The sequence below is a fragment of the Symphodus melops genome (genome assembly GCF_947650265.1).
Source record: "Symphodus melops genome assembly, chromosome: 17".
Lineage (NCBI taxonomy): Eukaryota > Metazoa > Chordata > Actinopteri > Labriformes > Labridae > Symphodus > Symphodus melops.
In genome coordinates, this window is record NC_136707.1 from 16,328,261 (window position 1) to 16,344,652 (window position 16,392).

General features: G+C 39.5%; 1 protein-coding gene across 3 annotated transcripts in view; it reads right to left on the reverse strand.

The window, feature by feature from the left end:
• Positions 1–15,188: 15,188 nt before the first annotated feature.
• The window catches only part of dock6 (dedicator of cytokinesis 6), a 34,417-nt gene continuing 33,213 nt past the window's right edge, over positions 15,189–16,392 (reverse strand). For all 3 annotated transcript variants that reach the window (XM_079365926.1, XM_079365925.1, XM_079365924.1), the window contains one exon: positions 15,189–16,300. In XM_079365926.1, coding sequence (XP_079222052.1) covers positions 16,258–16,300 — 43 coding nt within the window. In that variant the 3' untranslated portion in view covers positions 15,189–16,257. The remainder of the gene's footprint in view (positions 16,301–16,392) is intronic.

Genomic DNA, 16,392 nt, shown 5'->3' on the forward strand with positions numbered 1-16,392 from the left:
CCTTTTTTTTCATCCAATCAATCTGTAAAATAGAGTTTGGATGAACTGAAACTGGATATCAGCCTCATGGATACATGATTCCTGTGGAGGGCCAGGAATAATCTCAGCTGTCCTGGAAGGAAAACCGCTGGATAAATGGCCGGGTATGTATTCAATTATTCTTTCAGTGCTTTTGTTTTACACACTATTGGAAGATAAATGTTTTTTGTTTTTTTAAATTTCTAAAGTACTCATCATACATGTTCTGTATATGTGAACAATATGTCCTTATTTTCTTCCAATCATTTTTTAAAACGGGTCATGTTTACTTGACAGATGCGTTCAGAAGTGTTTTTGTGTTTCCAGATGGATCTCCATCTACCTTAACTCCTCCAGCGTCAACAGCAGGCAGAGGGTATGGAGATATACCAGCAGGCAGAAACTGGAGATCAGCCTCATGGATACATGATTCCTGTGGAGGGCCAGGAATAACCTCAGCTGTCCTGGAAGGAAAACCGCTGGATAAATGGCCGGGTATGTATTCAATTATACTTACAGTACTTTTGTTATACACACTATTGGAGGATACATGTTTTTTTCATGTCTGAAGTACTCATCATACATGTTCTGTGTCCTTTTTTTTCATCCAATCAATCTGTAAAATAGAGTTTGGATGAACTGAAACTGGATATCAGCCTCATGGATACATGATTCCTGTGGAGGGCCAGGAATAATCTCAGCTGTCCTGGAAGGAAAACCGCTGGATAAATGGCCGGGTATGTATTCAATTATTCTTTCAGTACTTTTGTTTTACACACTATTGGAAGATAAATGTTTTTTGTTTTTTTAAATTTCTAAAGTACTCATCATACATGTTCTGTATATGTGAACAATATGTCCTTATTTTCTTCCAATCATTTTTTAAAACGGGTCATGTTTACTTGACAGATGCGTTCAGAAGTGTTTTTGTGTTTCCAGATGGATCTCCATCTACCTTAACTCCTCCAGCATCAACAGCAGGCAGAGGGCACGGAGATATACCAGCTGGCAGAAACTGGATATCAGCCTCATGGATACATGATTCCTGTGGAGGGCCAGGAATAATCTCAGCTGTCCTGGAAGGAAAACCGCTGGATAAATGGCCGGGTATGTATTCAATTATTCTTTCAGTGCTTTTGTTTTACACACTATTGGAGGATAAATGTTTTCTTCATTTTTGAAGTACTCATCATACATGTTCTATGTCCTTTTTTTTCATCCAATCTATCTGTAAAATAGAGTTTGGATGAAATGAAACTGGATATCAGCCTCATGGATACATGATTCCTGTGGAGGGCCAGGAATAATCTCAGCTGTCCTGGAAGGAAAACCGCTGGATAAATGGCCGGGTATGTATTCAATTATTCTTTCAGTACTTTTGTTTTACACACTATTGGAAGATAAATGTTTTTTGTTTTTTTAAATTTCTAAAGTACTCATCATACATGTTCTGTATATGTGAACAATATGTCCTTATTTTCTTCCAATCATTTTTTAAAACGGGTCATGTTTACTTGACAGATGCGTTCAGAAGTGTTTTTGTGTTTCCAGATGGATCTCCATCTACCTTAACTCCTCCAGCGTCAACAGCAGGCAGAGGGCACGGAGATATACCAGCTGGCAGAAACTGGAGATCAGCCTCATGGATACATGATTCCTGTGGAGGGCCAGGAATAACCTCAGCTGTCCTGGAAGGAAAACCGCTGGATAAATGGCCCGGTATGTATTCAATTATACTTTCAGTACTTTTGTTATACACACTATTGGAGGATACATGTTTTTTTCATTTCTGAAGTACTCATCATACATGTTCTGTGTCCTTTTTTTTCATCCAATCAATCTGTAAAATAGAGTTTGGATGAACTGAAACTGGATATCAGCCTCATGGATACATGATTCCTGTGGAGGGCCAGGAATAATCTCAGCTGTCCTGGAAGGAAAACCGCTGGATAAATGGCCGGGTATGTATTCAATTATACTTTCAGTACTTTTGTTATACACACTATTGGAGGATACATGTTTTTTTCATTTCTGAAGTACTCATCATACATGTTCTGTGTCCTTTTTTTTCATCCAATCAATCTGTAAAATAGAGTTTGGATGAACTGAAACTGGATATCAGCCTCATGGATACATGATTCCTGTGGAGGGCCAGGAATAATCTCAGCTGTCCTGGAAGGAAAACCACTGGATAAATGGCCGGGTATGTATTCAATTATTCTTTCAGTGCTTTTGTTTTACACACCATTGGAAGATAAATGTTTTTTGTTTTTTTAAATTTCTAAAGTACTCATCATACATGTTCTGTATATGTGAACAATATGTCCTTATTTTCTTCCAATCATTTTTTAAAACGGGTCATGTTTACTTGACAGATGCGTTCAGAAGTGTTTTTGTGTTTCCAGATGGATCTCCATCTACCTTAACTCCTCCAGCATCAACAGCAGGCAGAGGGCACGGAGATATACCAGCAGGCAGAAACTGGAGATCAGCCTCATGGATACATGATTCCTGTCGAGGGCCAGGAATAATCTCAGCTGTCCTGGAAGGAAAACCGCTGGATAAATGGCCGGGTATGTATTCAATTATTCTTTCAGTGCTTTTGTTTTACACACTATTGGAAGATAAATGTTTTTTGTTTTTTTAAATTTCTTAAGTACTCATCATACATGTTCTGTATATGTGAACAATATGTCCTTTTTTTTCTTCCAATCAATTTTTAAAATAAAGTTTGGATGAAGTGAATGAACAGGTCATGTTTACTTGACAGATGCGTTCAGAAGTGTTTTTGTGTTTCCAGATGGATCTCCATCTACCTTAACTCCTCCAGCATCAACAGCAGGCAGAGGGCACGGAGATATACCAGCAGGCAGAAACTGGATATCAGCCTCATGGATACATGATTCCTGTGGAGGGCCAGGAATAATCTCAGCTGTCCTGGAAGGAAAACCGCTGGATAAATGGCCGGGTATGTATTCAATTATACTTTCAGTACTTTTCTTATACACACTATTGGAGGATACATGTTTTTTTCATTTCTGAAGTACTCATCATACATGTTCTGTGTCCTTTTTTTTCATCCAATCAATCTGTAAAATAGAGTTTGGATGAACTGAAACTGGATATCAGCCTCATGGATACATGATTCCTGTGGAGGGCCAGGAATAATCTCAGCTGTCCTGGAAGGAAAACCGCTGGATAAATGGCCGGGTATGTATTCAATTATTCTTTCAGTGCTTTTGTTTTACACACTATTGGAAGATAAATGTTTTTTGTTTTTTTAAATTTCTAAAGTACTCATCATACATGTTCTGTATATGTGAACAATATGTCCTTATTTTCTTCCAATCATTTTTTAAAACGGGTCATGTTTACTTGACAGATGCGTTCAGAAGTGTTTTTGTGTTTCCAGATGGATCTCCATCTACCTTAACTCCTCCAGCGTCAACAGCAGGCAGAGGGTATGGAGATATACCAGCAGGCAGAAACTGGAGATCAGCCTCATGGATACATGATTCCTGTGGAGGGCCAGGAATAACCTCAGCTGTCCTGGAAGGAAAACCGCTGGATAAATGGCCGGGTATGTATTCAATTATACTTACAGTACTTTTGTTATACACACTATTGGAGGATACATGTTTTTTTCATGTCTGAAGTACTCATCATACATGTTCTGTGTCCTTTTTTTTCATCCAATCAATCTGTAAAATAGAGTTTGGATGAACTGAAACTGGATATCAGCCTCATGGATACATGATTCCTGTGGAGGGCCAGGAATAATCTCAGCTGTCCTGGAAGGAAAACCGCTGGATAAATGGCCGGGTATGTATTCAATTATTCTTTCAGTACTTTTGTTTTACACACTATTGGAAGATAAATGTTTTTTGTTTTTTTAAATTTCTAAAGTACTCATCATACATGTTCTGTATATGTGAACAATATGTCCTTATTTTCTTCCAATCATTTTTTAAAACGGGTCATGTTTACTTGACAGATGCGTTCAGAAGTGTTTTTGTGTTTCCAGATGGATCTCCATCTACCTTAACTCCTCCAGCATCAACAGCAGGCAGAGGGCACGGAGATATACCAGCTGGCAGAAACTGGATATCAGCCTCATGGATACATGATTCCTGTGGAGGGCCAGGAATAATCTCAGCTGTCCTGGAAGGAAAACCGCTGGATAAATGGCCGGGTATGTATTCAATTATTCTTTCAGTGCTTTTGTTTTACACACTATTGGAGGATAAATGTTTTCTTCATTTTTGAAGTACTCATCATACATGTTCTATGTCCTTTTTTTTCATCCAATCTATCTGTAAAATAGAGTTTGGATGAAATGAAACTGGATATCAGCCTCATGGATACATGATTCCTGTGGAGGGCCAGGAATAATCTCAGCTGTCCTGGAAGGAAAACCGCTGGATAAATGGCCGGGTATGTATTCAATTATTCTTTCAGTACTTTTGTTTTACACACTATTGGAAGATAAATGTTTTTTGTTTTTTTAAATTTCTAAAGTACTCATCATACATGTTCTGTATATGTGAACAATATGTCCTTTTTTTCTTCCAATCAATTTTTAAAATAAAGTTTGGATGAAGTGAATGAACAGGTCATGTTTACTTGACAGATGCGTTCAGAAGTGTTTTTGTGTTTCCAGATGGATCTCCATCTACCTTAACTCCTCCAGCGTCAACAGCAGGCAGAGGGCATGGAGATATACCAGCTGGCAGAAACTGGATATCAGCCTCATGGATACATGATTCCTGTGGAGGGCCAGGAATAATCTCAGCTGTCCTGGAAGGAAAACCGCTGGATAAATGGCCGGGTATGTATTCAATTATACTTTCAGTACTTTTCTTATACACACTATTGGAGGATACATGTTTTTTTCATTTCTGAAGTACTCATCATACATGTTCTGTGTCCTTTTTTTTCATCCAATCAATCTGTAAAATAGAGTTTGGATGAACTGAAACTGGATATCAGCCTCATGGATACATGATTCCTGTGGAGGGCCAGGAATAATCTCAGCTGTCCTGGAAGGAAAACCGCTGGATAAATGGCCGGGTATGTATTCAATTATTCTTTCAGTGCTTTTGTTTTACACACTATTGGAAGATAAATGTTTTTTGTTTTTTTAAATTTCTAAAGTACTCATCATACATGTTCTGTATATGTGAACGATATGTCCTTTTTTTTTCTTCCAATCAATTTTTATAATAAAGTTTGGATGAAGTGAATGAACAGGTCATGTTTACTTGACAGATGCGTTCAGAACTGTTTTTGTGTTTCCAGATGGATCTCCATCTACCTTAACTCCTCCAGCGTCAACAGCAGGCAGAGGGCACGGAGATATACCAGCAGGCAGAAACTGGAGATCAGCCTCATGGATACATGATTCCTGTGGAGGGCCAGGAATAATCTCAGCTGTCCTGGAAGGAAAACCGCTGGATAAATGGCCGGGTATGTATTCAATTATACTTACAGTACTTTTGTTATACACACTATTGGAGGATACATGTTTTTTTCATTTCTGAAGTACTCATCATACATGTTCTGTGTCCTTTTTTTTCATCCAATCAATCTGTAAAATAGAGTTTGGATGAACTGAAACTGGATATCAGCCTCATGGATACATGATTCCTGTGGAGGGCCAGGAATAATCTCAGCTGTCCTGGAAGGAAAACCGCTGGATAAATGGCCGGGTATGTATTCAATTATTCTTTCAGTGCTTTTGTTTTACACACTATTGGAAGATAAATGTTTTTTGTTTTTTTAAATTTCTAAAGTACTCATCATACATGTTCTGTATATGTGAACAATATGTCCTTATTTTCTTCCAATCATTTTTTAAAACGGGTCATGTTTACTTGACAGATGCGTTCAGAAGTGTTTTTGTGTTTCCAGATGGATCTCCATCTACCTTAACTCCTCCAGCGTCAACAGCAGGCAGAGGGTATGGAGATATACCAGCAGGCAGAAACTGGAGATCAGCCTCATGGATACATGATTCCTGTGGAGGGCCAGGAATAACCTCAGCTGTCCTGGAAGGAAAACCGCTGGATAAATGGCCGGGTATGTATTCAATTATACTTACAGTACTTTTGTTATACACACTATTGGAGGATACATGTTTTTTTCATGTCTGAAGTACTCATCATACATGTTCTGTGTCCTTTTTTTTCATCCAATCAATCTGTAAAATAGAGTTTGGATGAACTGAAACTGGATATCAGCCTCATGGATACATGATTCCTGTGGAGGGCCAGGAATAATCTCAGCTGTCCTGGAAGGAAAACCGCTGGATAAATGGCCGGGTATGTATTCAATTATTCTTTCAGTACTTTTGTTTTACACACTATTGGAAGATAAATGTTTTTTGTTTTTTTAAATTTCTAAAGTACTCATCATACATGTTCTGTATATGTGAACAATATGTCCTTATTTTCTTCCAATCATTTTTTAAAACGGGTCATGTTTACTTGACAGATGCGTTCAGAAGTGTTTTTGTGTTTCCAGATGGATCTCCATCTACCTTAACTCCTCCAGCATCAACAGCAGGCAGAGGGCACGGAGATATACCAGCTGGCAGAAACTGGATATCAGCCTCATGGATACATGATTCCTGTGGAGGGCCAGGAATAATCTCAGCTGTCCTGGAAGGAAAACCGCTGGATAAATGGCCGGGTATGTATTCAATTATTCTTTCAGTGCTTTTGTTTTACACACTATTGGAGGATAAATGTTTTCTTCATTTTTGAAGTACTCATCATACATGTTCTATGTCCTTTTTTTTCATCCAATCTATCTGTAAAATAGAGTTTGGATGAAATGAAACTGGATATCAGCCTCATGGATACATGATTCCTGTGGAGGGCCAGGAATAATCTCAGCTGTCCTGGAAGGAAAACCGCTGGATAAATGGCCGGGTATGTATTCAATTATTCTTTCAGTACTTTTGTTTTACACACTATTGGAAGATAAATGTTTTTTGTTTTTTTAAATTTCTAAAGTACTCATCATACATGTTCTGTATATGTGAACAATATGTCCTTTTTTTCTTCCAATCAATTTTTAAAATAAAGTTTGGATGAAGTGAATGAACAGGTCATGTTTACTTGACAGATGCGTTCAGAAGTGTTTTTGTGTTTCCAGATGGATCTCCATCTACCTTAACTCCTCCAGCGTCAACAGCAGGCAGAGGGCATGGAGATATACCAGCTGGCAGAAACTGGATATCAGCCTCATGGATACATGATTCCTGTCGAGGGCCAGGAATAATCTCAGCTGTCCTGGAAGGAAAACCGCTGGATAAATGGCCGGGTATGTATTCAATTATACTTTCAGTACTTTTGTTATACACACTATTGGAGGATACATGTTTTCTTCATTTTTGAAGTACTCATCATACATGTTCTATGTCCTTTTTTTTCATCCAATCTATCTGTAAAATAGAGTTTGGATGAACTGAAACTGGATATCAGCCTCATGGATACATGATTCCTGTGGAGGGCCAGGAATAATCTCAGCTGTCCTGGAAGGAAAACCGCTGGATAAATGGCCGGGTATGTATTCAATTATTCTTTCAGTGCTTTTGTTTTACACACCATTGGAAGATAAATGTTTTTTGTTTTTTTAAATTTTTAAAGTACTCATCATACATGTTCTGTATATGTGAACGATATGTCCTTATTTTCTTCCAATCAATTTTTAAAACGGGTCATGTTTACTTGACAGATGCGTTCAGAAGTGTTTTTGTGTTTCCAGATAGATCTCCATCTACCTTAACTCCTCCAGCATCAACAGCAGGCAGAGGGTATGGAGATATACCAGCAGGCAGAAACTGGAGATCAGCCTCATGGATACATGATTCCTGTGGAGGGCCAGGAATAATCTCAGCTGTCCTGGAAGGAAAACCACTGGATAAATGGCCGGGTATGTATTCAATTATTCTTTCAGTGCTTTTGTTTTACACACTATTGGAAGATAAATGTTTTTTGTTTTTTTTAATTTCTAAAGTACTCATCATACATGTTCTGTATATGTGAAAAATATGTCCTTTTTTTCTTCCAATCAATTTTTAAAATAAAGTTTGGATGAAGTGAATGAACAGGTCATGTTTACTTGACAGATGCGTTCAGAAGTGTTTTTGTGTTTCCAGATGGATCTCCATCTACCTTAACTCCTCCAGCATCAACAGCAGGCAGAGAGCATGGAGATATACCAGCTGGCAGAAACTGGATATCAGCCTCATGGATACATGATTCCTGTGGAGGGCCATTTCAATAAAATGAAAAAAAAAATATGCACACATCGTTCCTTTCTTTTATTATGCAGGTTTTCCCCCTTTTTGAAATTCCAAGATCATAATATTATACAATTATTTATGTTGTATTAAAAGTCACAGCTAGACTTCAAGAAAGACAAAAAATTACCCAAGAATTAAAAGGCAAACTGCGGTCCCAGCAGAATATGTTCGCTAGGGCCAAAAACAATGTGGCGGCAGTGAAAGCTAACTTTATTGTAGCAGAAGAAATCGCCCGCGTGTAACCGGTGGAATTCTGCATTGTGTGAAATTTATGCTGTGACATCGGCAGGGCCGCCCCTGGCCAAGTGGGGGCCCTAAGCAGGATTTTATTTTGGGCCCCCCCTTCCAATAATAATAATAATAAATTACAATTACTAACGAATCAAATGAACAGCCTCTATCCACAGTGGAACAAGAACATTATATATTTGTTTTGGTTATAAAGGGAAACTACACACTGAAATTATTTTAAATACTATCCTCACAAAATTAAATTGCAATCAATGCAAATATGATTTCAACTAATAATGTTCATTATGATTGAAGTTGATAATATTTCTATATTTAAATATTGTATATCCTTATTTTCACATGTTGTACTTAGGTTCTACATTTCCACACTACTGTTTACTGCTGCAACACAATTTAAATTCTCCATATAGCTGTATACTTCTATTAAAAACATAGATTGATACGCATAAACCTGAGCCAACATATGACCACCAACTGGTCAATTAAAAACTCCTTTTTTTCAATAAAGCTGAATATATTCAGTTAACAAGACATTTAATAAACGGTCATCAGGGCTGCTAGAAAATCTCCGGTCCACATCTCGACACAATTATCATCTCTTCTGTCTCATGATTAGCACGAGCAGACATGCCAGCAGTTTATATATGCCACAATGTTTTTATTTTTTATTTCAACAACATACCCACATTCAAGTGAAGCACGAGCCTCTTCTTGTTTGGACTTTTTCTTTCTTTTGCTAGCTCCCGAATCATATTGACGTTTGGAAGCCATCTCTCTCTCTCTACTCTCTACCTGCAAACAACTGCCTGCCGGCCCATCTGGCCGCTGATTGGTCAGATGGTGATGCATCGCGCTTTCAATCATTGCATCTCTCTTTTTTTTTTCTCGCCTGCCTCGGGTGGCGGTGCTCTACATCAGTGTTTTTCAACCTTTTCTGAGCCAAGGAACACTTTTTTCATTGAAAAAAATCTCACGGCACACCACCAGTCGATAATGTTAAAAAAAAGAAACTATGTAGCCCATATTAACAATATAAAGTAATTCTTGTGTTTATTTGGTATCAAATAAACACAAATAAAAGTCAGTGTGAAACCTGGGCTTGTTTGGATGAACACAAAGTTGATATCCTGGCAGGAATTGAAGACACACACACGAAGCTCTTCCTCAACAGCTCTCAGTCTCTCTCTGTTTAGTTTTTATAGCAGTGAAGCTTGAAAGGCTCACCTCACACAGATATGTCGTGGAAAATGGGAGCAATGTCAAAATAGCTTTGTTTGTCATGTCCTTTCCAACAACTGATGCTGAGCTATAAGGGTCCCTAACCCAGTCAAGGCATTCAGTGAAGGCTGAAGAGAAATAAAATGACATCTTCTCCTCAAAAGTTTTCAAATGTTTAACTATTATCTCACACAATGCAGCAGTGTTAACATCTTGCCATTTCTTGGTGAGTGGAAACATTTCAAGGTTGCCAGTTTCCACATGTTGCCAGAGGTGCACATTTGAACGGAATCCATTTATTTTATCTGTACTTGTAAGCAGGTTTTCATGTCGGCCTTGCATTCGTGTGTTCAGTTCATTCAGGTGATGAAAAATATCTGCCAGGTATGCCAGCCCTGCACACCACTCATCACTTGCAAGCAGTTTTGCGTCATCGGACCTCTCATTTGTCAGAAAAACTTTAAGTTCCTCCCGCAGCTTCTGCAACGTGGTAGCTCGCTTTAAGGGCTCTCTCTTTTACCTTTGTGGTTTTTCTCATTAAAGTTGCCTGTTTCTCCGTGTGTTCACGCAGGCGAACAAAATAGGCCCAATCTCAGTTCCCTTATTTGCACCGAGTGTCCTCCGAGTTGTCTCCTCCACTTGCGTCTTAGTCCCGCCCACCAGAGATGCACGGAGGAAACGAAGCCGAGGAGAGAGGACCGAGGAAATCAGCTTTAAGACACATGAGACGTCGTTTCCTCAACAGCGTCACATGACGCGACATCAGCTGATCACGTTCAGCTGTCAATCAGCCGAACAGCTGTTTATGTCCACACAAACACGCACTGTATTATTTCTAATCAAACACAAACACGCACTGTATTATTTCTCATCAAACACACACACACTGTATTATTTCTAATCAAACACAGTTACAGTGTTTAGTGTCTTTACCTGATAAAAAAAAACACACCGGAAGAACAACCTGCAGTCTACTCATAACCAAAAGGACAGTTTCTACTGACTAAAAGATTTCATTTTTAATTGTCTATAATTATTGATTATTATTAAACAGTTTGGACTGAACCTAGCCTATATTTAGACAACGAACTCTGTATTTTATAAACACAGATATTTATGTGTTAGGATACTGAAAATGATTGATTAGAATCTAAATGATGAAACGTTCAGAAGATAAATAAGTGAGAATATAAAACGGACTCCTCTTCATCAGACTCTTTTTAATCCCAGCTCATCACAGAGCGACTCTTTACAAACTCACTGATGTTCATCATCTGTTTAAATGTCAGACGCTCCATTTAGCGTCTTTTTAATGTCCGTCTTTTCTCCGGTATTAAACTCTGCTCATGTTGACAAGTTTCACTGAAGTCTGATCCCGTGCAGCGTCCAATCAGTGAGTGATATACGAGAAGGGGGCGTGTCTGTCAGTGAAAAGACTTCCGTCAGCTCTCGTGTCTCCTCGGTCATCGCTCCTCGGATCAGCCTCCTCTCTCCTCGATCCTCTCTCCTCCGTTCGCTATTAGAGTTTTGGGACGATCCTCAACATGGCGGCTTTGGAACTACTTCCGGTTCGGCCGAGGACCGAGGACCGAGGAGACTGCAAATAAGAAACTTGGGACGTACCCATAGTCCACATTCTTGTTTTGAAGTGAAGGTTGTTTCGTTTGGAGATGGCGTTTAAGCTTACTTAGGACCATAGCACTGTTGGATAGCTTTTCACCACACACCAAGCACAGCGGAGTTTGTGCCGTTGCATCTCCGGTGTAAGTAAATCCAAATGAAAGATAGCTTTCGCTGTATTGCCTCAAAACTTTGCTCGAGCTCACAGTTTTTGCTTTCTTTTGACCTCCACTTATACTAGGGCCTTCATCTGGGTCCGTATTTTGTCCAGGGTCCAGTTCGGAGTGAGCATTTTTCTTTTTCAAAAACTTCTCCATCACTGTTACCGTATATTCTCGCTAGCCAAAATGTCACTGTCACCGCCACCTGTCGCATCAATGCACCACTAATTCTCTTGTCTCAGAGTACAATGCAATTATCTACCTGCTGCCACCTACTGATATGGAAGAGTATTACATGATAACTGCCAGGCACTTGACAGCACAGACACTCGACTTTTTTTTTAGACCAATTAGGTGAAATTTGATCATTTCCCACGGCACACCTGACAATATCTCGCGACACACTAGTGTGCCGCGGAGCACTGGTTGGAAAAACACTGCTCTACATGCACCTCTCGGCAAAATGCACGCGCATCCTTTGCGCATTTGCAGAGAATGATGATACTTTATTCATGCCGAGGGAAGTTCAATTCACTTGCGCAAAATGGGGCCCCCCATGGATCGCAGGGCCCTACGCACAGCGCGTGTTCTGCGTGTAGGGAGGGGCGGGCTTGGACACCGGGATTCTTTAAACTCTTTAATCTGGCAGGCTGGCAAAGAACAAAGGAAGGACTACAAAACAAGACTTAACAGACAATTGCCAGGTAATTTTGTGTAATTACAAGAACAAACCGTGAAAAAAAGATTTTTTTGAGCTTCGGGAAGACATTGCTCTTTTCATGTAGAGCAAAGGAAAATCCTTGTCTAACCTGTCAGATCCAAACTGACTGTGTGACATAACCGAGCATCTCTCCCAACTGAATCAGAAGCTGCAGGGACACAAAACAAGTCATTACACAGATGTCTAACACGATCATGACTTTCCAGCGTAAACTGAACCTCTGGATGTGCCAAGTGAAACAGAACAATCTTGCCCACTTTCCTGTTTGTCAGAGCATCTCAGCTTCATTTCCTGGTACTTTTTCATGTGCTCAGTTGGCCAACAAACTCAGCCGGCTAATGGATGAGTTTGATCTCTGATTTCAGATCACAGCACTCTGGCTTTGCCATATTTGCCAACCCTTTTACCACCGACGTGTGCACTGCACCCCAACAACTTCAGATGGAGTTGATCGACCTTCTAAGCGACAGTGGCCTGAGGGCAAAGTTCCAGGATGCTGCAATCCAGGACTTTTACCGTCTGCTGCCCCCTGGTTTTATGCCACAGCTTCGACTTCATGCTGCCCGTGTTCTGTCCATGTTTGGGACCTACCTGTGTGAACACATGTTCTCAATATTGACTCTAAACAAAAACAAGCACAGATCACGCATCAATGATGACAACCTCCATGCTTTTCTACGGATTGCCTCAGCACGGGACCTAAAACCAGACATTGACACACTGACAACAGGAAAACAGTGTCAGAAATCTGGTCAGAAAACACATAGGTAAGCATTTTTAATACCTAATTAGAATATAATAAAATGTAATTCAACCAAGAAGGAGAATAGTTAAACTTTGCAATTTAATGATTGTGCTGCATTTTGTTTTGTGTTTGTTATTTTCAGAACATGATCAATGGATGGTGGAGAGGGGATCCACTTGTTATGTTTTATGGTTTTTTTTATGCAGACAAATGTTTATTTTAATCAAACCATCTCATTAGTTGGATGTATGCCACATGCAAGGCTGTGTGCAGCCATTTTTTTTGATCTGTCACAAAAGTTCTATGCTGCTCACAATTCGTGGTTTTACAGTAATTAACTGTGACAAAAATGTTTTGAACAAAGTTAGTGTCATAACTTGTTTTTGATGTTATTTTGTTTTATTCACTTGGATAGTTTAGCCCCATTACCACACAGCAGTCTGGTACGGATCAGTACAGTTTGGTACGGTTTGGTTCGATTAAGCCCGATCCCGTTTGCGTTTCCACACCCACCCGTGCCCTATTTGGTAGGCGGCGTGTAAGCCGGATGACGATAGACGCTGTGTAAATAGCATCACATGATAGCAGCTAACTGCTAACTAATAAATTCAACAAAGCAGAAAAATGCTACACAAACAAAACCAACGCTGAAAGCAGTTCATCTACTCTGTCACTGACATGTGACTCTTTATTACAAGAACTCAATCAAGCTTTGTTTCAGAGAAGACTGTGCGCGGCGAGGAGAAATACAGACGTAAACAATCGACTGTGTTACAGTCAGTGGTTTAAACACGCCGGAGTTTTGTTTGCCGACGTAAGGGCCGGCTTGCAGGAGATTTACCCTTGTGTAAGGTTGGCAGTCATATACCTTCCACCGCCATGAGGAGAATAATTATTCTACTGGTTCAGGAAAGGGGAGTATGGTGATTGACAAAACCTTGGTTCATATTGAACCACTCCCTAACCTGAAGGGCCCTGTGAAAACTCACATTGTCCCAAACAACAACATAGAGATTCGGATGCTGATCCTGCAGCGAGAGATCTTAAACATGTCTACAACACACAGACACACTGAGTTGGCAATGATCATATGAACAGAGTCTTGAGGAAGTATGTTCAAATAGAATGCCTGAAAATGCAAAATTGGATCATTATTTACATGGGATCACGTGTGTGACGTTAGGTGAGTCTGACAATATTAAGCCCCTCAAAAAGCGACTTCCTGTTTGCGGCGAACAACGTGTCTGTATGGGGAAAACGTTTGAGCTTGAAACAGTCGTATGGCCACGGTGTTGGGAGAGTCTACACCCCTTTATAGGAAGATACGATGAGCTTTGTAGCTGTAGCTTGTGCTAATTCAGAAGCAGTAACTTTCTGTTGTCAACAGATGGCGCTGTGAGTAATACAGAAATTTTAAGCATGGATATGTTCAGGGTCTGCCTGTATCGTGCATAAAACATTTGGTGATTTCTGAATTCTGCATGGCAGACATATAGTCTAAGCATTTTATCGTTCAAAAATGGCCACAAAAAAAAACGATCCGAGTTTGACCGCACGCCAGGCAGAGCACAACTTGATAAGTTCAATGTGTATCACTGAGTTTGCATCAAAAGCATGAACACCTTCTGACAAGTTCCTTCAAGCAGGTATCCTGTAAATAGCATTTTTTTCCCCTTTGAGTTTCAAAAAATCCTTGTAGACTTCCTTTATTATTAACGTAAAAGAAATTATCATTTATGTAGTCAAAAATAAATAAATAAAACAATTATCATCAAAAGGAGGCTCCCTTTAGCCATTTTGTGAACAAAAATATAACATTTTCACCAGACCCAATGAACTTGAAAATGTTGGTGAGTTTAGGTTCACGTTCAAGCCCTGAAAAATGGTGTCGAAGTCGTAGAAGAACAAAAACATTCCTTTGGGAGACGATAGGGTCCTTTGCACTTGTCAGTGCTTCAGGCCCTAAAAGAACATGCAGTGAAAATAAACGGTGCAGTGTTGATCACACAGCGGCCTGTCATCAACAGACTGTTGTCATAGAGACAGGACAGATGTGCAGCACTTTTCTTCTCAGCGTTCAAACGCTACATGAACAGAAGGCACGGACATTTTGATAGAAGGCAGCAAAAAAAATAGTCAAAATAAATAAAGCATGTTTAATGTGTAAAAAAAGTTTCCAGATTTGTAAAATAACAGTTCATAAATTCTAGTTACAGTGTTAATGTGCTGCAGTTTGTTTTCAATAGTGCAATATAAAAGATACAGTGGTTGGAAATTAGCATTAGCAACAATTGATATAAATCTTCAACACTCAATGTGTTGGAAACATTTGTTGGAGTGCTTTCTGACAGCAGTTCAGATAAAAACAACAGAGGACTTGTCTTAAACAACACAGGCGTATTGGACTGTTATCAGACTGTACTGCAGGGTGATAGTATTCATCACAGTTTGAACATGTTTGTGTGAGCGGTGCTTTCATGCTTAACATCTCATGTGACTGCAGCACATTACGAGATCATTTCACAGTTTAAATACACAGCTAAACATCCCATCCTGCAAAAAAATCTGTCCGCTCAATAACTGCAACATGTCCTGGGCTTTAGCTTGGACACTATGTCCTTTCACTTTAATGAATTTGTATGAACCCAAGACGGGTAGGCAAACATGATAGCAAGAGGAATAAGGAATGTCAGTTATTTGGTCTGTTGATAAAAAAAAAAAAACAACAACTTCTGAGTACGTCTGGCAGTGACTTCTACAAGGCATAGTTCAGAAAAGAAATATCTTGTTCAAATGAAATACAATTAAGGCAGTGACACAAAACCCACACTACAGTCTTCAAAAGCAAGATAGTTGAAGAAAGGTAAAATAAACACTCGTTAATAAACCTCCCAAACGATTAGGGTGCAAAGTGTGTTTGGCAGCTCTATTCCAGTAAAAATGTCTCCAGGTAAACGCCTTAAACGCTGACCTGTAGTAGAATGCTCCTTGTAGTAAAAAAACAAAAACAAAAAACAACAACAATTGTTTTCTGCTACAGAGTTATGACCAGTTAAGGTGACTGGGGGAGATGAAACATGGGGGGGGGGGGGGGTGGGGGGGGGGGGGATTAAGGAAAGTGTGTGTTTTAGCTTGTGTGTGGTGGGGGAAAAAGACATGACAGGTTGACAAGCTAAAAAAGGGAAATGATGGGGGGGCTGTCTGCTGCTCTTCAGCAGTCAACTCTGCGCAGACTGGATCTACTGTAGGAGTTCCTGTAAGACAAAAAAATATAAAAACATACAGAAAATAAACAATCTTTTAAACGAAATGTTAACCTTCAAATTAGAAAAGTCTTTCTCAGTAA